Source organism: Saccostrea cucullata, unplaced genomic scaffold (genome assembly GCF_032062105.1).
Source record: "Saccostrea cucullata isolate Sc308-1 unplaced genomic scaffold, CSIRO_AGI_Scuc_v1 ctg9153, whole genome shotgun sequence".
NCBI classification, from domain to species: domain Eukaryota; kingdom Metazoa; phylum Mollusca; class Bivalvia; order Ostreida; family Ostreidae; genus Saccostrea; species Saccostrea cuccullata.
The window spans coordinates 1-26,560 of NW_026925628.1; the positions used below are offsets into that span (position 1 = coordinate 1).

The following is a 26,560-nucleotide window of genomic DNA, read 5'->3' on the forward strand; positions in this document are numbered from 1 at the left end:
CATAATTTGATATGTTAGGAGGTAAAAAATCTCAGTTGTCAAGACTACAATGCAGATTGGCTGGTTTATAAGCATGGAAACATCATTTTCTCAGATTGTCACAAAAATCCAAATTTTTCCCCTGTTTGAATTTCCGACAAAGGAAGACAAGTCTCTTATATTATTGCTTTCACTAAATTTTTATGTCATATTAGCTCTTACATTGTACATCACATACAAATTCAAAATAAGATAAATAGAAAAATAAAGGTTACATAAGGACTTTGCTCAACAGTATTTGGTTTATAATCTATGTCCACTTCAGTTAAAATATGGTTTAAAGAATTCAAAATTTACCAAGTATTTTTTTTAGACTTCTGCAATGCATTGCATAAATATGTACCAAGATACTGGTGAGTGGTTTGTGGAAAACATAAGAATCATAACCTTCATTATCACAGAAAATAAATAACAAGAGGCCCATGGGCCACATCGCTCACCTGTGAAGCTTTGACCATTCTGTTCTTTACCAGATTCGCCCCTTGTAATACATAATGCATCCCCACCCTACCCCACTTATCATAATGTAGACATTTTGAAATCTACACTACCCCAGGATCCTTCCATGTGCCCATTGGTTCTTGAGAAGAAGATTTTCAAAGATTTTTCCTATATATTTCTATGTAAAAATTTGATTCCCCATTGTGGCCCCGCCCTTCCCCTGGGGGTCATGATTTAAACAATTCAGAATCTACACTACCCAAGGATGCTTCCACATAAGTTTCAGCTTTTCTGGTCCAGTGGTTCTTGAGAAGAAGATTTTCAAAGATTTTTCCTATATATTTCTATGTAAAACTTTGATTCTCCATTGTGGCCCCGCCCTTCCCCCTGGGGTCATGATTTGAACAATTTAGAATCTACACTACCCCAAGATGCTTCCACATAAGTTTCAGCTTTTCTGGCCCAGTGGTTCTTGAGAAGAAGATTTTCAAAGATTTTTCCTATATATTTCTATGTAAAACTTTTATTCTCCATTGTGGCCCCGTCCTTCCCCCGGGGGTCATGATTTGAACAATTTAGAATCTACACTACCCCAGGATGTTTCAACATAAGTTTCAGCTTTTCTGGCCCAGTGGTTCTTGAGAAGAAGATTTTTTAATGACCCTACCCTATTTTTGTCTTTTCTTGATTATCTCCCCTTGTGAGGGGACTTGGCCCTTTATTTTAACAATTTAAATTCCCCTTCACCCAAGGATGCTTTGTACCAAGTTTGGTCAAAATTGGCCCAGTGGTTCTTGAGAAGAAGTCGAAAATGTGAAAAGTTTACAGACAGACAGACAGACGGACAGCTAGACAGACGGACGGACGACGGACAAAATGTGATCAGAAAAGCTCACTTGAGCCTTCGGCTCAGGTGAGCTAAAAAATAGATACAGGTAAATAATAAATAAATAAACAAACAAACAAATGTAAAATTCAATAATTAAATAAAATGAATTCCTGCACACAGTTGTTATATAAAACAGATATGGAAAGCTCTTGTAAAATGGTACATTATATACGTTTTTTATACGTTTTTCTATACCTAATCTCACACTAATTTCAGCATTCATAATTATAGCCAAAGTACACTTGCTATTATGATTTTATTCTTAGATTGTAAGATAGCTTGAACCATTATAATTATGACATATATATTTTCCCCATGTTTAAAGTAATCAATTAAAAAAATTAATAAAATCCAATTAATCTAAAAATGAATATAAAAACAAGTTCAGGTGTCTGGTTAACAACAAAGTAGCTAGTTGACCTACTGATTTCCTGTAAACCTCAGTTTAACAGCAGTATACACAACACAAAAAACATAGTGGCTACGAACAGCTGACCATCCATATACTTTCAGATACATTCACAACACTGTCACAGACAACAGATCTAAACAGACACCTTAATACAAGCACTAAGAACAATATTCATTACTACTGCTAAAAATCTCATCTCCGGCCATTTTAATGGCATATTTTATACAGTTTCAAGTAACAAAACAATGTTCTTAAAGAAATAATAAATTATACTGCAGTATATACATATTTATAATACAATATCACAGTCCTAACAATGTAAAAAAAAAACAATAGAAATTTAACATGTAAAACATGTATGACCTATGTCAATTTTACTGATAACATGTGTCACATTTACGGATATCATATCAGCTACAATATACTATACTGATAGCTGCTGATGCTACATCTGCAGACATGATGTTTTATGTACAGCCTTAAAATCATGATTGTCTTTGATAGAAACAAAAGTAAATGTGCTAAATCAAATCTTGGCTAACTTGTTCAAAAATCAATTTCTGCCAAATATTGTAGTACATGCTTAATAGAATACATTTAAAGTATACATTGATTGAGTGAGTAATTATTAAAAAGGATTACATGTCCACATCATATAACCATAACTGGTATGGACGTATCACACTGTATCAGCCTTAAGACTATCCAACCCTGATCAAAACACAATTCTTATATATCTTCAAGAATCGACGCAATAAAACTATTGAAAGACCATAAAAATTGTCAGAGATTCCTGGGCGTTTCTCAGGGAGGCACTTTTATTTACATATGCAAGGTCACAGGTTCAAATATGTTTGTGCAGCTGTACAGATGTGATGAAAACAGGAAAAAACATCATCAATGATACACTGTATTAGCCCGCCCCCACTTCATCCTCATCCAGTTAGTTGGGGCAGTGCAATGAACTGTGAACTCTCTGGAGTAAGGCCCCTGGTTTCTTCCTCTACCCTAAAATGTGTAGAAATAAGAATAAGTATAGCTAAATTTATATCATTCATATTTGAGACTACAGAAACACTACTAAAGAATTCTAATTCCATGTTATTTCTATGCAATGGGAGTGATCTGCCCTTAGATCTATAATGAAACCATATAAGATATTAATTGTATTTTAAAAGTTGTAAGTCAATTCAAGCACTTGTAAGATTAAATTTTGCCCAGATAGATGACAGTGATTTTTGTTAACAATATTTCACCTTTGAATTTTTTCCCCAGGTACGTGCCATATGCAATGTTGACAATGAAACAGAAAACTTAATTCTAAAAACCTTAATATGTCATAATTTCCTTAATGTTGAAAAAATGTTTCTAATTATAAAGAGGTGATTGAATTAGCTTGAAAAAACTGTTTAAATGATGACAATTTACCTTTACGTCAAATGTAGGGTGCTTGTTGCTTCCCAGCATCCAGTGTATACTTTTGACGGATTTAGCGGGAGAGTCGCAGCGGGAGATGGGGGATGGAGTTGGCTCGGGACGATTCGCCTCAATTTCTAAATGCTTGTTACGAACAGCAGAGATCATGCTGCAACAGAAAAGATAAAAACTTGGAAAGCATGAAAATTAATATTTCAACAAGTCATTACATTACACTTAATATATCTTGAAATTGAACATATCCTTTAGCTTAATACTTTGCAAAATGCATATTATACTTGATGTCTAAATATGTGTGGTTTAATTCAATGAGATTTTCTTGATTAATATAGATGTTATTATATCGTTTCTCAGCCAAGCAAGCTAGCACTCAGGTAGCCATTTGGCATTTGAGGCCTTTCACATGTCAAACCGTTTAAGGAAGGAAAACTTCAATAAAATAGAGTCCATTTAAGGTAATTAGGTGCCAAATTTCCTGATTTGGCATGAAAGTTTATCTAGTGGATAGTTTGAAAATATGAACAGCCTAGGGTCAAAGGAATTAAGGTACACCTCAAACTGATAAGCTCACAATAATGATTTCTTTTGGGGAAAATTAGCTATTTGGTCAAGAGAAAACTTGTTGTAAATGTCTGTGTCCATTTTTTGAAGATTAATTTTCATAGAAATGTCTTCTTGATATTGCAGGACACCAGTTTTTGTTCAATTACGGCACATTTTTAGTGATATTTTGGTCAAGATATCCTTTAATTAGGGCAGAACTATCCTACAAAAAGATCAGTAATTTTACCTTCAGAAACATTTTTAATCAAACTTACGATTATTTTTTTAGCAAAGTTGGGCTTCAAGCAAACCTGCCCTTGGGTTAAAAATGACAAAGAATCCAAGCCTTATACTGAGCAACTGCTGCATCATATTAGCTTTTCTGCTCAGCTCATAAATTACCACTAATTCCAGTGCAGCAAGCAACACTTACTTCTAAAATTAATGTCAACAAAATTGATGAAAAATGTCTCATACACTACAAACAGTTATGCTTTTCTTTGTAATTGGATTATAACCACCTTGCCATACTTTGGCCCAACTAGGAGTGGGGGAAGTAGGCAGAATTGTCTTTCTTTTCATAAAAGTACAAAGTAAACAGGAAATATATTTTACTGCAATACATGTATCTTGAAAATCACATATACAATAGCGCTTGAATACATAATCAATTTGTATGAATAGATAATATGCTGAGATAGATAGAAAATGGATATTATAACAGCTTTATAGATGTTACAAAATTATTTACAATGTTTCTAGCTAGATTAATAAAAAAAATTGCAGAATATTTGGAATAGATAAGGTTGAGACACAGTTTTATACTTCATTTGGGATACCATAAATATAAGAATTGTGTGAATACTGTAAATGTATTACATTTGGTTGTGTATTCTATTTAGCGCTTTTAGCGGAGAGAAACTTCCGCTAATTCAAGTACAACGGTAAATGTCTTTCACATATAGTCATAAATAAGTATATTAATAAATGTGTGAAATCAGATTTTCGCTAACTTGTTCAAAAACCAATTTCCACCAAATATCGTACACGCTAAATATAATACATTTACAGTATATTATTGAGAGAGGGAAATTCTGAAAATACAGAGACAGAAGCTCTCACTTCTTGTACCTCATCAATTTTCTGCAAAAAAAAAATCAGAAGATTAAGCCACGTTTCAAGTATTTGAATGTATTTAAAGGAGGATAACTCTGAGTGCCTTCACAAACTTGGAATAACTAGCTATCATCTGACAATGGGTATTTTAAACAAAATTTAATACAAGAAAGAAGCACTAGACAAGTGGTGCTAGTTTCAAAAGTTAAGTTTTTCTCCTCAACTTTCATTCAGCTTTACTTACTAGTACATGTATCTTAATGATTTACTGAGAACAAAATTCCCATCAAATCATCTGATTCGTTCAACCAGATTACTTGCATAACATGGAAATAAAGCTGCCTTAATTTCATAAGTTTTCTAAAATAATGCTAATATGGGGAAAGGAGGAAGGGACGTAGCTGCAAATATGAAAAACTCTTAAATAAATTGAGAAACAGAGCATTTTTGATGTTCAATAATTATATACATTTTTCAATGGGTGACACTAGCTCTCTGGTTGTCCATCCCAATGTTTTCAGACTAGCAATTAAGCTACAGATCTGCAGCTACGAGGAATGGAAAGAGAGAATGAATACTAAGCATACACTGTGTTTAACTTTAGCTTCAAGACAAACATTGAACAGTACTAAGATGATGATCAAAACTTACAAAGAAAAATATCTAAAATATCTTACCAGAACTATACACAAACTTTTTAAACATGGAGTAGGCTAATTCCATATGAAAGATAAACGCGAACAATGTTCCTGTCCATCATACCTTTTATACACCTGTACATCATCAATATCTTTCTGTGGAGGGGTCCAATGAATGGGGCGCATGGTGGGGGTGATAGCAGCGTTTTTGAATTTGGGCACCACCAGGTTCATCTGCCTCTCGGCCTGAGCATATGTCTGGGGAGGATTCAGCATCCGCACCACTGGACCCAGCTCCCCAGGGATTCTACAAAACACAAGTTAACATTACTGTCATGTCTTTAATGAAAGAATATTTATTTACATTACTGTTTCCTCTTTAATATTTCTTTGACATTTGAGTGTGTTGATTTCTCAATAATAAGACTTGAATGTAAAGTTTGCACACAGGCACTTGGGGGATAACCCCCCCCTTTTTTCCCCTTTTGAATCTAAGATCAACACAACCCTAAAATATAGAGAAATCACAAGTTTTCTATGGTGCTTAGATATGAGATTTTGTGTCGCTTTCTATATAATTCTATGAAAAAAAAATTTGCTCAACTTTTTAATAATATGTCAATTTTTAAAAAAAATTCTCCTACTATACAGTCACACCTCGTTATCTTGACCTTGATTGGACCAGGAAAAAACAAGATATTCAATGATTCAAGATATCCAGGGTAAAATACGTAAAGAACATAGGTAATCAGAGATTACAGAGCTCACCTCAACGAATGTGGTCTTTAGGTAAGGCAAAGTCAAACAATTAACCAACAAAAAGTGTACATCCCAAAATGAAAATATTTATGCAATTTTGATCTGATACTTTGGAATACACTTATATAAAAACTTCAAACTATAAACCCATAACTTTTACCTGGTCCCTCAACCGGAAAATATAGGTCAGATTCAGCATCCGAAGCAAGTCCATTAGTGTGCACCCTAAGATGTATCATCCATGCAAGTTTGCTCATTATAGGGCTCAAAGTTACTTAGAAATGAAACCTGCATCAAAAACTAACCTTTTCACTCATCCACAAAATGTAGGTCAGATTCAGCATCCGAAGCAAGCCTGGTAGTGAGCATCCTTATATATATCATCCATGCAAGTTTGGTCATTAAAGAGCTCATAGTTACTTGGAAATGAATTCTGCACCAAAAATTTTACTTTGTTCACTCATCCATAAAATGTAGGTCAGATTCAGCATCCGGAGCAAGCCTGGTAGTATGCATCCTAAGATGTATCATCCATGCAAATTAAGTCATTATAGGGCTCATAGTATCTTAGAAATCAAACCTGCATCAAAAGTTTTAACCTGTTCACTCAACCGGAAAATATAGGTCAGATTCTGCATCCAAAGCAAGCCTGGTAGTGTGCATCCTAAGATGAATCGTCCATGCAAGTTTGGTCAACATAGGGCTTATAGTTACTTGGAAATGAAACCAGCACCAAAAACTTTATTTAACCTGTTCACTCATCCGGAAAATGTAGGTCAGATCCAGCATCCGAAGTAAGTCTGGAAGTATGAATCCTTAGATGTACCATCCATGCAAGTTTGGTCATTATGTGTCATTATAGGGCTCATAGTATCTTAGAAATGAAACCTGCACCTAAAACTTTAACCTGTTCACTCAACCGGAAAAGGGTCAGATTCAGCATCCGAAACAAGCCTGGCAGTATGCATCCTTAGATCCTTAGATCATGATTCATTTATGCAAGTTTGCCCTTATAGTGCTCATAGTTACTTGGAAATGAGACCTGCACCAAAAACTTTAACCTGTTCACTTAACCGGAAAATATAGGTCAGATTCAGCATCTGAAGCAAGACTGGCAGTGCGCATCCTTAGATGTATCATCCATGCAAGTTTGGTCAACATAGGGCTTATAGCTACTTAGAAATGAGGCCTGCACCAAAAACTTTAACCTGTTCACTCAAAGGGAAAAGGGTAAGATTCAGCATCCGAAGCAAGCCAAGTAGTATACATCCTTAGATGTATCATTCATGCAAGTTTGGTTAACATAGGGCTTATAGTTCCTTGGAAATGAGACCTACACCAAAAATTGCACCAAAAATGTTAACCGGCTCCAAAAACATTAACCTGGTCATTCCTTTGCTGATATTGCAGCATCTGAAACTTTGACTGGTACACACTAGAAGCATCTTCCATGCATGTCTAATCAATATAGTACATAGAAGTACTTAAAAAGAAAACTGCTCCAAAAAACTTAACCTTAACCTGGGACACCGATGCCGATGGTATTACATAAGCTCCCCTAACTTCGTTGAGGTGAGCTAAAAAAGGGTTTGGAACTTTCCAATCAACTTGACATATCCACTGTATTTGAGATATCAAAGTTCAACTGTACTTGGTAAACATTATTCAGATTACCAATTTTAAATATAAATATATTGCTGATTCTGAAAAAAAAAGTGTGTGTTATTTATCCTTAGCACGGAATGCCTCCTTTCATATTTATTTTCTTTCACACATAAATGTTACTAATAAAGAATCAATGTCTAGTTTGTTGGGTAAGCCACGGACATGAACGAAAGCTGAATACATAGAATACATTGTGCATTACAGGTTTTGCCTATTATGCAAATTATCTTATGGTTCCAAATCATTAATGCTTTGGCATAACCAACAACCTAAACATAGATTCCTTGTTAAAGAACAACAAAGAAGTATGCCTTGATTTTCGTTTGTGTTTTGCACTTTCTTTGCAGGAGATAAAGACCCTTTTTTACATTTTCCCTCTTAAAATAGTAGAGCATTAGCCTTGAACTTATTAGTGGGGATTTTATTTCAAAAGTTTTTCATATTTTTCCAATGAAAAATATTTGTGAATGATATAGAATCTATAATTATTAGTCTAGATTATTATTAATTATTATTATTTATATTAAGATTATAACATATTCCATGAGCATGCAAGTGGTGGCGTCTCTATATGAGTGAAAAATTCTAGAGAGGGACGTTAAACAACATACAATCAATCAATCTATGAACATGTCTCTGTGATCTAGATGAAAACAAATCAAAGGGTCAAAGACCAGAATTAAAATGACATATTTAGGGTCTGTACATGTATATGATAATGAGTCAGTAACTCACAACAAATATGCAGAAGTCAGACCTGAGTACTTGACCCAAAAGTTCAAACTCAAAAATTTCTATGCTTTTAAAGTTTTATCCCAAGTTCATAAATAAAATGCCTTGTGCCTTACATTCTTTTTACCAGCCGCCAGGAGGCGGTCAGTTATTTGATATGAAAGTTTTAAGTCGTCGTGTGTTTCTGTGGAGTTATTAAAACAATTTAAATAAAAATATCGAACATTCATATAATAGAATGGTAAATGTTTCATCCAATCTTGATTGACAAACTCAGCTGACATAACCGATGTGCGGAGACAATAAGCACGTACACATTTTGGGCATGGTCTAAAGCAAAGACCGCGTTATACGTATACAAGTATAAACAATTTTACTTTCTCTATTTAAACAGGATTTGTTGAATATATTTTAAAATGCCGTGTATTTAAACATTTCCGAAAGAAAATGATTGAATGACAATTTATTATCAGACAGAATATTACGAGATTTTGCTCCAACAGATAAGGATAAAGCGCATTTTACAGTATGCCAAGTCTTTTCGCGCCACATCTCACACAAAATAGGAGAAATGTAGTGGCGGATCTAGAGAGAGTGGGAGGGGGGTAACATCCTCTGAGAGTGAGGGAAGAGCCCCACATATTTGTTGCATTTTTATTAAAGCAAAACTATGTATCTCTGTGGTTAAGATAAGTTTAAACTTTAGTTTTAATCTTTAAATGTAACCAGAAGTCTCTGTCGAGACTGTAGCTCTACTGGTTTGTACTTATGACAAAGGATGAGAAAAGAAGCCATTGCCATCAGGAATTTCACAGACATTTCTATTTTTAGTAACAATAGCAAAACTGTTCATCGAAATCAAAAACTGATGCGCTATTTTATGTATCTTAGTGTAGTCTTCTTGTGTGCCAAGTAATACTGAAATCAGACGATAACTGTAGAAGGAGTAGCGTTTTAAAGGAATTTCACAGAAAATTCTGTTTTTAGTAACCATGGCAACACCGTTCATCAAAATCAAAAACCGATGCACTATTTTATGTATCTTAGTGTAGTCTACTTGTGTGCCAAGTAATATTAATATCAGACTAAAACTGTAGGAGGAGTAGCGTTTTAAAGGAATTTCACAGAAAATTCTATTTTTAGTAACCATGGCAACACCTTTCATCAAAATCAAAAACCGATGGACTACTTTATGTATTTTAGTGTAGTCTGCTTATGTGCCAAGTTATATTGAAATCAGAACAAAAGTGTAGGAGGAGTAGCGTTTTCAAGGAATTTCACAGAAAATTCTATTTTTAGTAACTATGGCAACACCGTTCATCGAAATCAAAAACCGATGCACTGTTTTATGTATCTTAGTGTAGTCTACTTGTGTGCCAAGTTATATTGAAATCAAATGAAAACTGTAGGAGAAGTAGCATTTTAAAGGAATTTCACAGAAAATTCTATTTTTAGTAACTATGGCAACACCTTTCATTGAAATAAAAAACCGATGCACTATTTTATGTATCTTAGTGTAGTCTAATTGTGTGCCAAGTTATATTGAAATCAGATGAAAACTGTAGGAGGAGTAGCATTTTAAAGGAATTTCACAGAGAATTCTATTTTTAGTAACCACGGCAACACCGTCCATCGAAATCAAAAACCGATGCACTATTTTATGTATCTTAGTGTAGTCTACTTGTGTGCCAAGTTATATTAAAATCAGACCAAAACTGTAGGAGGAGTAGCGTTTTGAAAAATTGTTTACAGACAGACGGACAGACAGACAGACGGACGGACGACGGACACCTTACTATCGCATAAGCTCTTCTGGTCTCTGACCAGTAGAGCTAAAAACTACTTTAAAAATATCAAACTTCCGACAGAGTTGGTTTGTACCAAACCATGCACGGAGACGCAGAGGACTATGAGTATTTTGCTAATACATTATATGTTCATGTATTAATGTATATATGTATTATGTATTGAAGAAAATCCTGTAAAGTCGCATGCAAATGTTCAGTGTCACAGGGATATATTAATTAACAGATAAATACCGTATAATCCCTATTAATCGCCCCTACCCCTATTAGCGCCCCCTTAGGTCTTTTTCAATTGTCAGGAAATAAGGGCCCCCTGTACAGTGATGAAAATCAACTAGAATCGTATCACCAAATTGAAGAAAGTGAAAATGAAACTTGTCTATTATCCAATTTCTCAGTGGAAAATGAATAATTTAGCATAATTTGGGTGGATTTTCTTCACTTTCAGTAAAGTTAGACATTATTTTAATGACTCCTTGTATTTATTTTTTTTTCAAAAGATTTTTTGAAGTTAAAATTTGACATTGAATATCAAAAAGAGAATACAAAAATAACCGCCCCCTTTTTACAATTTTCTAAGTGCCCGGGGCGGTTAATAGGGATTATACGATATATAAGATATTTTAATAACAGATCAAGCATTCCAGTTTCTTATTGCTTCATTGAAAGGACCAATTGGTTTGCGGCCGATTTTTGATGCTTGCGTCAATATACGTATGTTTCTTGTTTATACGTATATGAAGTTAAACTTCAGTATCTTGAACACTGATATATTGAATATCATGGATATGTCAAAGAGATTTAGAAGTCCCATGCACTAAAATGTGTCATACCTTATTTGATTTTGGTAACCATAGCGACTCCAAACATCGTCTGGATCACAATTAAACCTGCCGAAGGCCTCTCTGGGTGTGTCAATTCGGGGGAGTCTGTAAGGCACCACATTGCTGGTAAAATCCTCCGCTTCCACGGAATGGAAGGTCCACTCCCGAGCTAACTGTGGACGTCGGGTACTTTCTGGGAGGCTGCGGGCTGTCTTAGACCATCTGTAACAAAAACAATACAGTTAAACTTTCGTATCCTGAACACTGATTTCTTGAATACCAGGACTATGTAGAAAGTGAATTGAAAGTCCTTACTACTAATTCTTTTTAAGCAGTTAGCACTTGATATCTCAAATACTGGGATATCTTGAATTTTTTTCTCTCAGTCAAATCAAGTTTGAAATAATGAGGTTTTACTGTACATATAGGTACTGTGCATCACATTTGCTTCCTTTTATACCTGTTTACCTTGCAAATACATGATAGCAATTTATCACTACACTTGAAATTTTATGACAAGGACGAAAAGTACATGTAACGGACCTCAAATCTTCATGGCAAGGGTATGTTTACAAGAGATGACGGTTGACATTTTGAAAGATTCTAAATTATATGCAGGTCATATATTACCTCTACTGATAAACATGTAGTGGTAGGAAGGCATAAGAATTGCATAAAATTACTTTAACTTGTAGAGGACATTTAAAAGTACATGTTCAAGAACATACAAATAAAAAATAATATGACTTGAAAAAATATCTTTACTATATGATCATATGTACATCATTAGCTTTTTATGATTAAGGCACTTTTAAATCATTAGATCTTATAATCCTATTTCTAATGTTGAACTGAAACCTCCGTCTCTTTAGGGCTAATATGTCGCAATGTTGATATTTAACCTACACTTTTACTTTGTCACTGTTAAGTGGTTTATAAAGCAAAATCAACTCACGTTAAGACCTTTTCAGACTGGGTAAACATATACTTCAACAGATATATCACAAGAGAAAATTTCTCGATATAATATGACTTAGAGCATAAACTATTAAGGGACATGCATTCATGAAGTGCACATTTCCAAAAACCCAACTTTTTTTAGTCAAAACTTATCTATTCCACATACCTAAAAATGTGTTAAAAATTAATCAGTAATGCAGTTACCCATGGATACTTATTATGCCTTAAATTTCACTGAAAAAATATTGAACATAGAGTTACAAATACAACCCAGCATAGCAAAATATATATAGAAAATAAATAATCTCTAAATCCAAACTTTCTTGGCAAAGGTATGTGGTTGTACCTATTTAACATGATATGTTACAAGTATAAAGTAAGTTCATGCCAATCATGAATGCATAGATACAATTGCATTTCAAAATCACTGAAGCAAGAAATTTAATCTAGCATGGAAAATGAAGAAAAGTGATTTTAGAGGTAACTCTACTGCCCATAAAAGTTCATTATCATGTTAATTGAATCAATAAATTTGATTAAATCTTCAAGTGTTGTTGCCCTCAAAAATCTTTTCCATATTACCATATACAAAATCTTATATCTATTATCTAAATACGGAAAGAATTTTTTTTCTGTAGACAATGTACCTGAGTTTATGGTTACCACCATATGGATCTGCTTCAACAGTCGGGGCCGCTGCCACTAACATGTTTCACTAAATCCTCTAATCATAAACTCCGATTTCATAACACTTTATAAAATCCCTCTCATATTCACATTAAAAAATACATGGAGACACCATTACAAATTTGAACCAATCATGCCCAAAATTACGTGAAATAAAATATCTCTTCTCTTACAATTACTGCCTTGGTACCTGATGGTAAAAACAGGTTTTTAAATGAAGTTGAAAGGAAACAATTTCAATTTTCAAACAATGTCTTTGCCCAGGGAATCAGATTAAACCGCTGCCATGCGTGAGGCCAATAACCATTGTACAGTACTTTACTTTTTAATAATCAGATATTAAAGGCCTGATTTGGAAGGTAATATTTAGTCAGCTTTGGTCTATATAGTCGGATCAAGTCAGGTATTTATATTATTCATTAATAAAAATGTTGGAGCCAGAACTAGACTTGGATTCCTATATTTCCCCAAGCAGCGCTTAGGACATTTTTCAAAGCTGAAAAATTTAAATACAACATTTTGATTGTTTCAAAAGATAGCAATGTCAATTTCTACAGGAATGTTGAGCTAAATGAAGTGCACTCTGCCAGTCCTAAAACAGAGGAGCTTTTTTGACCCATATCTGTTATACATGAAAAGAACTACGACTTAAAATCTGCCATCTTAGATCATTATTGTCTTTGTGAATGTATAGATTTAAATCCTAACATATGAGAAAAGTAGGTAAACTTGTGTATTCATGGTGTCAGGAGGCATTATCTTAATCCTGTAAAGAGGAAAACTTTTAAAAATATTACAGATAAATCAACTGGTTTATACCCACAGGCACTACAAGGGTTGAGTGTTTGTTCCAAAATGAAATTCACTTTTGAAAATTTTTAAAAGTAGTGTAAAATGCAGAGGTGTTCATATATAACATGACAAAAATCTCTAGATGTAGTCCGAAATATCTGAAGTTTCCCTGGCTTTTTTTACAATTTTGCTATACATGTATATAAAGCCTGGAAAACATAGTATATTTTAGACTACTCTAGATGGTGCTAATTTTCAGTGAAATCTTAGTTACAATATACATATATTGTCAAAATTTTACACAATGCAAGTTGTCTAATTTAACCTTTATTAAACAGTTCTAATAGATGTAATAAGAATATTAATAAAGTCCACTGAGAACCTGTTTTATACGTAATAACTCTCCTCATGCCCCTGTGCTAAAAATAGCAACATGTAATACAATATATACTAATAAAACAAAAGGGGCGGGACACTTTGAGAGGGTTGAGAGAGGTCCTAGGGAGTTTTGGTATAAAATTACATTGCAAAAGCTCAAAATCTTCTTGAAATATCGCCCGGAAAGGATAGTACGTGTTTCATACAGACAGAATGTATAAATTTACGACCTTGAACTTTGACCTTTTGACCTCAAAATCAATAGGGTTCTTCTTTAGTCCATAGGGAGTTGCTATGCAAAATTTCATTGCGAAAGCTCAAAGGGTTCTTGAGATATCGTGTGGAAACGAAAGCATTACAGAGTACAGACAGACAGAAAGATGGACGGACAGACCCAAATTAATATCCCCCACTTTTCAAGCGGGGGACAAAAATTTTGAAACTCTCTGATTTCTTTACTTGATAAGATTTTTAATCACCTTGACCTTTGTGAAACATATGTATGACCTTTGACAAATTTTAATGATTTACGTCGCTAGTATATTGAAGTACCAAGCTTTACATGCATTCTTCTTAATTTGACATCAGAGATATGGATTATTCAAACCAATTTTAATGAACTTGACATGGAATATTCAATATCATTATGTACATGTGCAATCTAGAAGTAATTAAGGTATGACAATTTTTTGGCCTGGCAGAAATAATTTTTTTCCAATTTGAAGTTCATTTACAAGTTTATTGTTGTGTCTGCAAAAACATTCTGCATCAATGCACAATTGATTTGATAGTTTGCAACATTAATATGCACAAGTAAAGAAAACTGCAAAACTCCCGACATTTCTTGCTTGAGAATAATAATTGACAGCGGGACAGAAAAAAGAGAATCTGATTAATACCCCCACTTAATTTTTATGCTGCTGTATGTATATGAATAGGTTTGTTGCAAAGCATAATTTTAATCCATTTCAACTTACAGATTCAAACAGGACTTGAACGTGACAAAAAAAAAAATAACTTGCCATGCATGAATATATAGATCCCATCCCAAAACTACATTCATTTCTTTTATCTCAAATGTTTTACTTCTGCATTTCTAATAATAAAAGTTTAATTCTTAAAAACTGGATACTTTTGGTCATTTTATTGGAAGCTTCCATACAACTTTAAAACAAGAGGCCCAGGGGCCACAGCGCTCACCTGAGCACATCGGGCTTGAATTTATCCCCCCCTCCAGGCGTTCATCATTTGAATCTACACTACCTGAGGATGATTCCATATAAATATCACTAATCATAGCTTTGAAGTACTTGAAAAGAAGATTTTAAAAGGTTTCCCTATATATCCCTATGTAAAACTTGGGTCGGCCATTTTGGCCCCACCCTAGCCCCGGGGGTCATGATTTGAACAAACTTGAATCTACACTACCTGAGGATGATTCCACATGAGTTTCATCTTTCCTGGCCCAGTGGTTCTTGAGAAGAAGATTTTTAAAGATTTTTCCTATATATTCCTATGTAAAACTTGGGTCGGCCATTTTGGCCCCACCCTTGCCCCAGGGGTCATGATTTGAACAAACTTGAATCTACAATACCTGAGGATGATTCCACATGAGTTTCATCTTTCCTGGCCTAGTGGTTCTGGAGAAGAAGATTTTTAAAGATTTTTCCTATATATTCCTATGTAAAACTTGGGTCGGCCATTTTGGCCCCACCCTAGCCCCGGGGGTCATGATTTGAACAAACTTGAATCTACACTACCTGAGGATGATTCCACATGAGTTTCATCTTTCCTGGCCCAGTGGTTCTGGAGAAGAAGATTTTTAAAGATTTTTCCTATATATTCCTATGTAAAACTTGGGTCGGCCATTTTGGCCCCACCCTTGCCCCGGGGGTCATGATTTGAACAAACTTGAATCTACACTACCTGAGGATGATTCCACATGAGTTTCATCTTTCCTGGCCCAGTGGTTCTGGAGAAGAAGATTTTTAAAGATTTTTCCTATATATTCCTATGTAAAACTTGGGTCGGCCATTTTGGCCCCACCCTTGCCCCGGGGGTCACGATTTGAACAAACTTGAATCTACACTACCTGAGGATGCTTCCACATGAGTTTCATCTTTCCTGGCCCAGCGGTTCTGGAGAAGAAGATTTTTTAAAAATGCCATTAATTTTTAACAAATTCATGATTATCTCCCCTTGGAAAAGGGCGTGGCCCTTCATTTGAACAAACTTGAATTCCCTTCACCCAAGGATACTCTGTACCAAGTTTGGTTGAAATTGGCTCAGTAGTTCTTGAGAAGAAGTCGATAATGTGAAAAGTTTACAACAACGACGACAATACCAACGACTACGACATCAACAGACAAATTTTGATCAGAAAAGCTCACTTGAGCCTTCGGCTCAGGTGAGCTAAAAATGGCAATAATTAACTCCGCAAACCATTAATGAACTGGTAATTCATTACGCATAATTGAATGGCTAATGAAAACTGATCATTTACAAATAGGACATACACTACCATTCTATACTTGTAACCTTCTTCTTTGAGCCAAGCTAATTTCAATTTGTCATTCAAACTTACATCTTATTAATTATTCCTTCCAACATCATTGTAAATATTAACTAAATTGCATAAATTACCTGGCTTTTCTTGGCAACATTATTTACGTCCAATCCATTGTTTCCAAACACACTTCAAAATATTGGTCAGATATCTTTCATTTCATATAAATTCTTAAAAGATAACATCCCCTGCGTTTTGGATCAGCGATACTTTTTGTGTAAGCTTAATCCATATGTGTGTATCCAGTGTCACATAATAAGATGACCATAATCTTGAATTGCTAGCCGTTACTTCAAAACTATCAGACGAATTGTTTAAACAACAAGAACACGATCCGAGTCACAGACCACAAATTAGGAATCCCCATAGAAAACGATCATTTAACCATTGATCGACAATCAAAACAAACACAATCTTCGATACCCTTTTCAGTTTTTTTCCCTTTCAATACCCACATTGATCCGAAATGGCAATATTGATGTTTCCATTTTTTAACAATAACTGTTTATGCATGTTGGTGCAATATTAAGCCAATTGTTATATGAACCAGCTATAGTCTGCCAGCTGGAATAGATGATTTTTTAAGTTAAATGTCTTAAGGAGTATTCATATCAGAATGGAAGAGGATCTGGTTACGATAATTAAAAACGGTGAAGAACTTAATTTAAAATTCACGGTTTATACACAGCCGGTATTTTTGTAGTAACATTTGATTGTTGATTTAGTGATGGCAAAGTAAGAGAATTATCCTTTAATTAAAATAAAATTAGCTGACCCCTGCAGGAGAAAGTTGGATATTTACTTAATATAAATACCTGGTATATCCCAAAAAGTCTGTACAGGAAATTGTATCTAAATTAAACACCTTAATTATGAATTGGATCTAATAAATAATTAGATACTAAGAATCTTTTTAAAATTGTTTTCTCTTTAGTTTGAAAATCTGCTATTGTAAAGGCACGTTGAGACATCATATCTTAAAGACTGTACGTATCTAAAATAGCTCATGGTCTACAAAGAATGCTGAAATCCAAAATGCTTAGACCTTTTCTTTCAGAGAGATGAATCCAAAGGATTTAAAGCTCAATTTTCTAATGCTATGTCTGTGTTGATTTCTTTTTGATTGCAGTCACTTATAAATTTTCTGGTTAAATTGATACTTCTCAACTAGCCAACATCTCATTTGTCACAATCTAATGACATATCTTGAGCAAAAAAAAAAAAAGCATCAAAAATTAATTTTGAAGCTGAGTAGGGCATTAACAATGTTATTAAACCAGGTTCTAGATTTACTCACCATGACTGAAAAATGAGTACCTTGACCTCTTTTGATAAAACAACTACAATTAAAAGAAATGAACTTCGATCATGCAATGATCTGAACAATTTACAGAGTATAGAACTGATATCAAGAGGAACAACTCCTACATATACCCTGCTATATTCCAACACATGTATTGTAACAGGTTGGGAGAATAAAAATGTGACAGACTGGACCATATTTTAAACCCAGACCCCAGAATCTTTGGCCAGGTGCTGTACCAGTTGACCAATCTTCCACTGCTGATTGAACCCATGTGTCATCCACAATATAATATGAAAATGAATCTATAGCTTTTCTTTTTCAACTTGGATGATATTTAAGTAAAAATAATACTACATGTACTTGTTTATGTTATTATGATACACAGCAATTAGACTATTAAAACTGTGTTTTGACTATACATATTTATTATACCTCTATTGATAATACTCAAATTTGATTGGCTGGTAAAAAAACTTTAAAACACAACAATGACTCCAAATGGTACTGTTTACAGCTATACTGACCTAGGAATCATTGCACGTGGGATATAATGACCCGGTCATTATTTTTAATGACCGCTAAAAATGACCGCTTAATCAAAAATTCGTTTTTGAGTGAAGTTAATGCATAAAATAATAATTATTCGAAAAAAAACAACATGTTTTTAAAATAGTGCATGGTCTGTTTCGCATTACCATACAGTATACGGTAAAATTTTATCGTTACAATATATCATTACAATATTGACAATTCAGTTCAATAGAATGTAGAGGCGGCTCTTTAAAGAGTTAAATTCTGTGTTAGATTTTGACTGTGTAAAGGAAAAGTAATCGTTAGTTATAACAATGTGTTCGCTATCAACCAAATATTGTTTTAATCAGTAAATCATGATGCAAAAACTTACACAACTTGCAGACGTCAAGGTAAACAACTTTACTATCCGGTCTGTAGCGAATCCCGATCCCGATCAAAGAAAGAATTGGTAACGGTTAGAGATTCATACTTTTTCAATATATATCGGTATAATAAAACAATTAATTACCCCTTGTGAGTTCAACATGGTGAAATAAGGACCCTCGACCTGGCCCACTCGATGACCTGACCTGACCTCGGCCGCTCCGCGGCCTCGGTCAGGTCAGGTCACCTCGTGGGCCAGGTCTCGGGTCCTTATTTCACCATGTTGACCTCACAAGGGGTAATTAATTGTATAATAGTATTGCATAGCAACTGTTGATGGGGGTGCAACTATCATGATATACTGTAAACTAAGTTTTATTTGTGTGCAAGAAAAATCTTTAACTTGCGAATATTAATTTCCGCGAACCAATCAATTTGCTTAGTATTTGTAGAGAATGTTTCCTCAGTCAAAAACATTAATCATTGCAGACTGATTTCAAATTGAAAATCGAGAATAAAAGTGACGTGAATTATAGTTGGTTAACAGTAATACATGTACTGGTACACTGGAAATAAAGTATTTGTAACTTTGGCTTGATATAAACCCTGTATAATAAAATTCAAAATTTTTCTTTGAAAATCTCATTTGCATAGAAATGCCCATACAAAACTTAATTCAACTCATATGTAAATGTCTGTCTGACTGTCTATTCATACCTTCTAAAATGTCTTCACCCCAATAGACACAATTACATGTAACTCACATTCTTTTTGCCCTTTGCAAGACTTTCACCTGTAAGACCAGGGAAGCTCTGGTCAATGACACCAAATTACATAACAAGATAAATGTGATGGTCCAAACCAGGATTTGAACCATGGCCCCTTAACACTATAATCAGGTGTGATAGATCCTGTCCAATGCCAATTGTTTTGGGGAAGACAGAGATGGGTCAATCATTATTTTCTACATGACTTGATTGCTCGAGGACCTGGCTTAAAATACAAGGTCAATAACATTCTTAAAATACAAGGTCAATAACATTCGTATCATTTGGTGTCGTTCCATGCCCTGGAAGTCAGGTGAAGACCTGCCAGACAAGAGCCTGGGTTGGTGTCTTCTGGGAGTGTAGCCTTCTATAATTCATAGGCGTAGGAACCAGGGGGGGGGGAGGAGCATAGCCTTCCCCACTCTTTTTGCAAAAATAGACATTATATAGGCATTGAAAATTGGGATCTATTTTTTTTTGTTGGTGTAGCCCCCCCCCACTTTTGATTAGCCCCCCCCCCACTTTCAATTTGCTTCCAACGCCCATGTAATTTGAATTTTCTTTAAAATATAAGACATCATACATATTTTTTTAACATTAACAATAAGACCCAGCCACATGTACCTATATGGTTTTAAGATGTGATTTTAAACCTGTGGTAAAATATTTAAACCTCACAACCACAAAATTTGGCTTCATTTAATCACACACATTAATACTTTTCAATGTCATTTATCTTAAGAGTTTTCTATGTTTCATCTATTTGAAATCTTATCATTGATACATTAGGCCTACCTGTGGTGAAGTCAACATGTAAACTCTGCTGAGATAATTCGAACTACGTTTCTCAGCCTTTACTATTCCCATGCGCCTCTCTTTTAACATTTTTTAAACACTTCTGCGTCAAAATTTATAGATCATTATATTGTCCTTACCTTACTTGTTTCACTGACATCGTATTCTAATCGATCTTTCATGTCTGAATGACAGACGGTGTCAGACCTTCTCAGTTCTTTAATTTTCTTGGTTCTTTGCTGTCTCCCCGACGAATCAGTCCGACGAGCTCCGAAATTATGTTTACGCAGAACGACCCAGTAACGAAGATTTAGCGGGAAAATTGACTTCATTTGTTATAGGGCTAAACGGGGACTACAAAAATAAATGGAATCATCATTTTTGGATAGTTTTGCGGGATGTACACGTATAGATATGCCATAATTAAAATCAAATATTACAAACTCTTTTTACCAGCTGTTTACAGTAAATTAATTTTTTGTTAGGTTATTCATATAGTGATAGACGCTTAAAAATTGGTTTCAGGATGTTTTGGTTATTTGAAATTATAATATTTGAATCTAACTTCTAAATTTCTAAAAATCTAAAACGTTCCAAAGTTGAAATTGAGAAGTTCGAAGTAGATTTTAAATAATCAAAAGACGAAAAATGTTATTGAATTTTAGATTATTAATCGTAAACTTTCTGAAGAAACGGTAGACCTATTAAAAACTAAAAAGTTTGAAATACAAAATTAGTTTTTTGGAAAGTCGAATTTTGAATATCTAAGGTAAAAATCTAAACACTTAAAATTCTAAAACCTGTTTGGAAATTTGAAAATCTAGATTTTCGAACTAAAGTATTAAATTTCAATATACCAAATCAGTTTTTGAAAGTTAAAATTTTGAATTAATATTCTTAAACTCAAAATCATTTTAAAAATTTGAATTGTTAAGTATTACACGGACCAGGATGGTGTATATGTAGTATGCTCACAGGCACCACCTGGCGAATGGATGGTGTAAGCTCCCCCCCCCCCCCGGGGGGGGCAGAAATTGGCCCTATACGGCAGTTAATTTTTTTTATATACCGTACAGGGCCAATCTCTAAATCTTAACAAAAGCGGAAAATGATATCAGATAACGAAATATAACTGAGAATGATAGACTAGGAAATCGTTTGTATTTTTGATAAGTTTTTGTGCAGGTCTAATAACAAATTTCAATAGCTGGGGGTGGGGGTTACACCATCCATTTGTCACTGAGTTACCTTTCGTTATTTACCTTCAATATCCGAGCTTTCATAAAGAGATTTTAAAAATGCTAGAAAATATTTTACTAGTAGTTTATCCCAGTGGAGGACATATTTAAATTATTTTCATTTTAAAGACTGAACAGTGGTTATGCGTTATGTTCAAAATCTGCCATCCTCTCATCCAAATCAAATATTAAAACTACAAATAAAGTATTGCAAATTAACAAGATTCGTATGGAAATCCTCAGAATAACTTAGAAGAGCTAAACCCAAAAAGTTCAATTAACAAACGAGATCATTCGTGGGTATTGGCCTAGCTGTACTTCAGAACTGTAACCCCACTCTATGCCGTGCAGCGCATAGTTTGAAAAACTTGATGTATTTGATCTGCGGATGCTTGCTTATTAATCTGACATCTTAATTTGCCCCAATTCAGAAAAAAAACTTCTACAAGATTGTTTTCCTATATACATATAGTATATTGACTTCTAAAGCTTTACATGTATATCTATGACTTTTCAATTCAACTGAACACATTTCTGCATTTTCAAAGAGGTCTGCATTTTGTAGGGGGAGGGGGGTTTCAAGGTCACATTTAGTTGGTTTAGTATATAAATTTAAATAACTCTGCAAATTAAAAGGGGGTCCGGACCCCCATCCCCCTCTACATCTGCGCATGCATCCATTAAAATTTTCACCTTTTTTCATTAACAAGCTGTGGCCAATGACTTGAAATCCGTTAAGCCAACGATGCTTTATGCCAGGTCCAGTGGTTCTGGAATCAAAAATGTTAAAAGTTAACAGAGAGACAGACGGACAAACAGATAGCGGAGGAGGAAAACTACAGTCCCCTCCAGTTTCACAAGCATTGGGGAGTCCTCTACTGGAATGAGCTGTATTCCATCCAAAATCATCCAGAAGGAGTGACTTGCAAATTTGTATTTAACCAAAAAAAACTTGTACAATAAAAGTCAAAAGCTGAAAATGCCTAGAAAATAAATTTGAAAAATTAAGTGGGACAGACGGAAAGAAAAAGGAACAGACATATGGAGAGGAAACCCATAGTTCTCTGTAGTGGAGAATTTTAAAAAAAATCCTTTTCCAAATAAATGTATCACATGCCACGTTCCTACTCTTAATACTATTGACTTTTCCTTTTTTAAAGTTTTGCTTGTCTCCATTATCAGACTGACCACAAATAATAAGACGCATAAAAATCAACTACAATTAGACAACTTTATTCACATAAAACATGTGATCAATCATACACATCCATTTGGCATAAAATCATCTGCAAAAAATCAATATCTATACATTCAATATGCACCCCTTTTCACACTTAAACTTGTACAATTTAACATACCTGAAACATCTAAGAAGCCATTTTATATTTTTATAGAATTATAAAGCATTTTATGTAAAATTTAAATTGTACATTATATACAATGTACTTAAATTCTAGTTTGATCGTTAATTCAGACCAAACCCACATAAAGTTAGCATAAAATAAATCCTGTAATAAAATGCCTGAGAAAATGAAACAATATAAACTACCGGTAAATGAAATGTCTTACAGGTTGTATATATAATTTTAAATTTTGAATAAAATTCACTTCCCAGTAAACATTAGTCTCTGCAAAAGTTTTGACTTCATTTCAAATGCTTACACTCGTACATACTGACAATGTATCAGATACCATTCCATACACACTTCAAAGTTTTAAAAAAAAAAAGACAACCACTTACAAGTAGGTAAGCACTTGACCAAACAAAAAAATAATATATTCCATAAAATTCCAAACAAGATCACAAAATGATGCAACCAGTTATCATTTTCACCATTTGTCTATACTTCCCCCACACATATAGCATTCTTATGTTGTTACGTATCAAATACCGGTATGCAGTTACAGCTGGCATGGAAATATGCATGCACACGTATCAAACAAAAACTCTTCATTTGAAAATGAAAAAGATATTATGCTTCAAGCATTCTTTCAGATAAACAGATAAATAATGGCATTCTTTATTAATACCCATTTTAAAAGCTTTCCTGTCAATTGAGAATAAAACTGTTTAATTCTCTACAGTTTGTCGTCAAGAGAAAAACATTTTATATCACGAGTACAATGTACATGTCATTCATTGACAGTAAGCATTGGTTAAGTTTGTTTTTTTTAAGTAAAATATCTTCATAAAACATTCTAGCCATTTGATTTAATTAATAAAAAAAAAAAAAAAACACCTGAAACTGCGATAAAGTTGAAACTTCACTTATTAAAGAGAAAAAAAATTCTAAAACCTAAGATGCATGGCCAGAATGTTAAAATATTTTATTCATTAATTTAACATTCTGTTTTAAAAGTGTTATTCAACCAAAAAATGTGATATTAAAAGAATGTTAAGATTCTCATTTCAGGGTAAATATCTTTTTGAACAAATAAATAGAGTCAAAATTATAATAAATTTTCCTATCAACTGCAAAATACATGTATTGTCAAAATAAAACTTGTAAAGTGACTAAATCTTCATAAAGGAAAGTCTTTGGAGTAAAAAAAATAACCACACTGTCAAAGACATTTCATCACAAAATAAAAAAAAAAAATGTTTGATACAATAATAAAATGTTTTTTTGTATATAATATGAAGTACAATGTGACAGACAAAATTCGAAATGATAAATAAACCCCTGGATTGCGATCAGAGTCCTGTGGCGAAGCGCTTCGTCCACTGGCGAGCCACTCGATCGTGTTCAGTTCTATTCTGAGTGTATTGTGTAGCGATGCTTCCGACCAATGGATCGGCGGGGTTACAGTCTGTGAGAAGTGAACAAATTGACAACAACACTTTGGAGATTGTCAAAGCAGGGCTCCAATTGTCCTTTAGAATATCCAAACAAATCACTCCTTGGCTATTGATATTGCAGTGGTAAATTCGAGTGCGAAATGTCACCTGAAAAACATAATGAATGGAGTTTATATACGAATGAAAAATTAATTACTTCATTTCAATTAAGTGGAAAGCACATGCTTTATTTTCTCATCAAGCAAACTGCCATCCTTTGATAGGGACAATGTTTTGAGTTTGGGTGGAACACATATATTTTGCTTGTACAATGCATTGGATTCTGCATGGAGGGATTTTTAATTACTCATTGATTTAATGATAAACGGAGATGATTACAGGTACATGCTTTAAGTCTTAAAAAGGTCCCTATAAAAATAGTTTAACATCTCAAAAATAATTAGATTTCTTTTATTAGACAAATCTTTCTTTGATACAGTGACAGGTTAGTAGCTAAGTTTATGTCATCCTAAGGATCAAATGGCCTTGTAGTTTCCTAATAAACCTGCAGTGAAAGCTACAGTTTCTCATTCAGGAGCAGTCAAGCTTGAAGATTTCTTTCCCCTACTAATTTTATTAACAGGTGTTAAGGCAAAAACCAACCATACAACAGGGAAAAAAACCTTCAGATTAGGTTTTTAAACTGAGCAGACTGAAATTTTTTGCAACAAAGTCGAGAACAATGTTGTCGGTGTTTTGAACATATAGACTGATCATGTTTGATAATATCGCTCAATCTGTGTACATAAACAATGACAACAATGTCATACCTGCATTAAGTGCATATTAAATGTAGCAAACATATCTACATGACACACGCTATCTCGTTACATCTCTTTTTCAAATCTCCTGCATTTTTTTTCTTTTTACATTTCTTTTAAACATGACGAAAAAAATTGATAAATCAGTGCAAAAGAATATGAGCATCAATTCATTTTTTATCATCAAAAGAGACAAAAGATCTTGTATGGTAATTGACATTTCAGTACAAGCTGTTGTATACATGATTGTGAAAGTTCATCTACCAGTCAAACAGATTGACACTTAGGGACATAATGTATGAAACAAAATAATTAAAAACTCAGTTTGGAGCTGTGCTTAAATCCAATAAATTATCACTAAAAATAAACTATACACAGTGCACATATACTTATCATGCTTATATTAACACTTTCATCTATCTTTAATGAATCCAGTAATTTACACATACTGCTGTTTGTTCTAATAACATCTTTCTACAAATAACAAATTGTGCACAAAGCCAAGGATCTGTTAGACAAATCTACAGCATGCCTCAAAAGCAAGTAATGAGGTTAGCTGGATTGATTTTAGCTCATCGCATATTCCTACTTGATGCTGCCATGAAATCTTCCCAGCAAACCTCTGACAGTGAAACATATCCTTCACTGGATTTCCTATTTCCTTCCTTGAGAGATATCTCACTTTTCCCACATCCCCAACTCCCTATATTCTACTTCAATTGCCATCTTTAACTATCATATTAATGTTTTATATTCTTACAAAAAATACCATTTTATGAATTACCGGTACTTTCTTTCTTCTGTTCATGCCTTAAAAAAATTATACATGCATGATTTGTTGTCATTTCTTTTATATAAAGATAAGAGTGCTATTATAATTATTATTATTATTATTATTTTTTTTTTTTTGTATATTGATTTAAATGCCTAAATGAACATATTAATTAAGACATCACTCTCATGCATATGATGTGAAGTTTGATATTTTAAAAAGTAAGCTAAAAATATTGAAGTTTTAATTGAATTATCATTCTTTTTTATTTTTTGCATTGCACTTTGTCATAAATTTACAACTAATTTTCAAAGCACACTTATGCATGTTCATCAGTTTTTATAAGTCCTGGCATTTATAGAACATATATGTTTCTATATATATTGTGTTTTTAATATATTCGATCAGTGCTTACTATAATCAATTCAAGATATATTACTGTAGTCAGCGGCGACTCACACAAATTGTTCTGACGAAAATATAGTTTCATCATGATAAGTAG

At 33.7% G+C, this 26,560-nt stretch overlaps 1 protein-coding gene across 3 annotated transcripts; it reads right to left on the reverse strand.

Moving 5' to 3' along the window:
• Positions 1-645: 645 nt before the first annotated feature.
• LOC134269387 (uncharacterized) lies at positions 646-20,686 on the reverse strand. Of its 3 annotated transcripts, none has more exons than XM_062751579.1 (5): positions 12,908-13,049; positions 11,310-11,522; positions 5,640-5,822; positions 3,210-3,366; positions 646-2,789 (listed from the first exon to the last, which is right to left on the reverse strand). In XM_062751579.1, exons 1-5 carry the CDS (start codon positions 12,967-12,969, stop codon positions 2,679-2,681), a joined length of 726 nt encoding a protein of 241 aa, XP_062607563.1. In that variant the 5' UTR covers positions 12,970-13,049; the 3' UTR covers positions 646-2,678. The 3 variants fall into 3 exon arrangements, with proteins under 3 accessions (XP_062607563.1, XP_062607565.1, XP_062607564.1); XM_062751581.1 differs by lacking the exon at positions 12,908-13,049 and adding an exon at positions 20,589-20,686 and having other exon boundaries at positions 648-2,789; XM_062751580.1 differs by lacking the exon at positions 12,908-13,049 and adding an exon at positions 16,761-17,151 and having other exon boundaries at positions 648-2,789.
• Positions 20,687-26,560: the final 5,874 nt, after the last annotated feature.

Excerpts from the sequence above, each read along its gene's own strand:
- LOC134269387 (XM_062751579.1), bottom strand. The coding sequence starts at position 12,969 with ATGTTAGTGGCAGCGGCCCCGACTGTTGAAGCAGATCCATATGGTGGT. Across the intron at positions 11,523-12,907 it reads GGTGGTAACCATAAACTCAG|ATGGTCTAAGACAGCCCGCA; the intron begins GTACATTGTCTA and ends TTTTTGTTACAG. Across the intron at positions 5,823-11,309 it reads GGTTACCAAAATCAAATAAG|AATCCCTGGGGAGCTGGGTC; the intron begins GTATGACACATT and ends TGTGTTTTGTAG.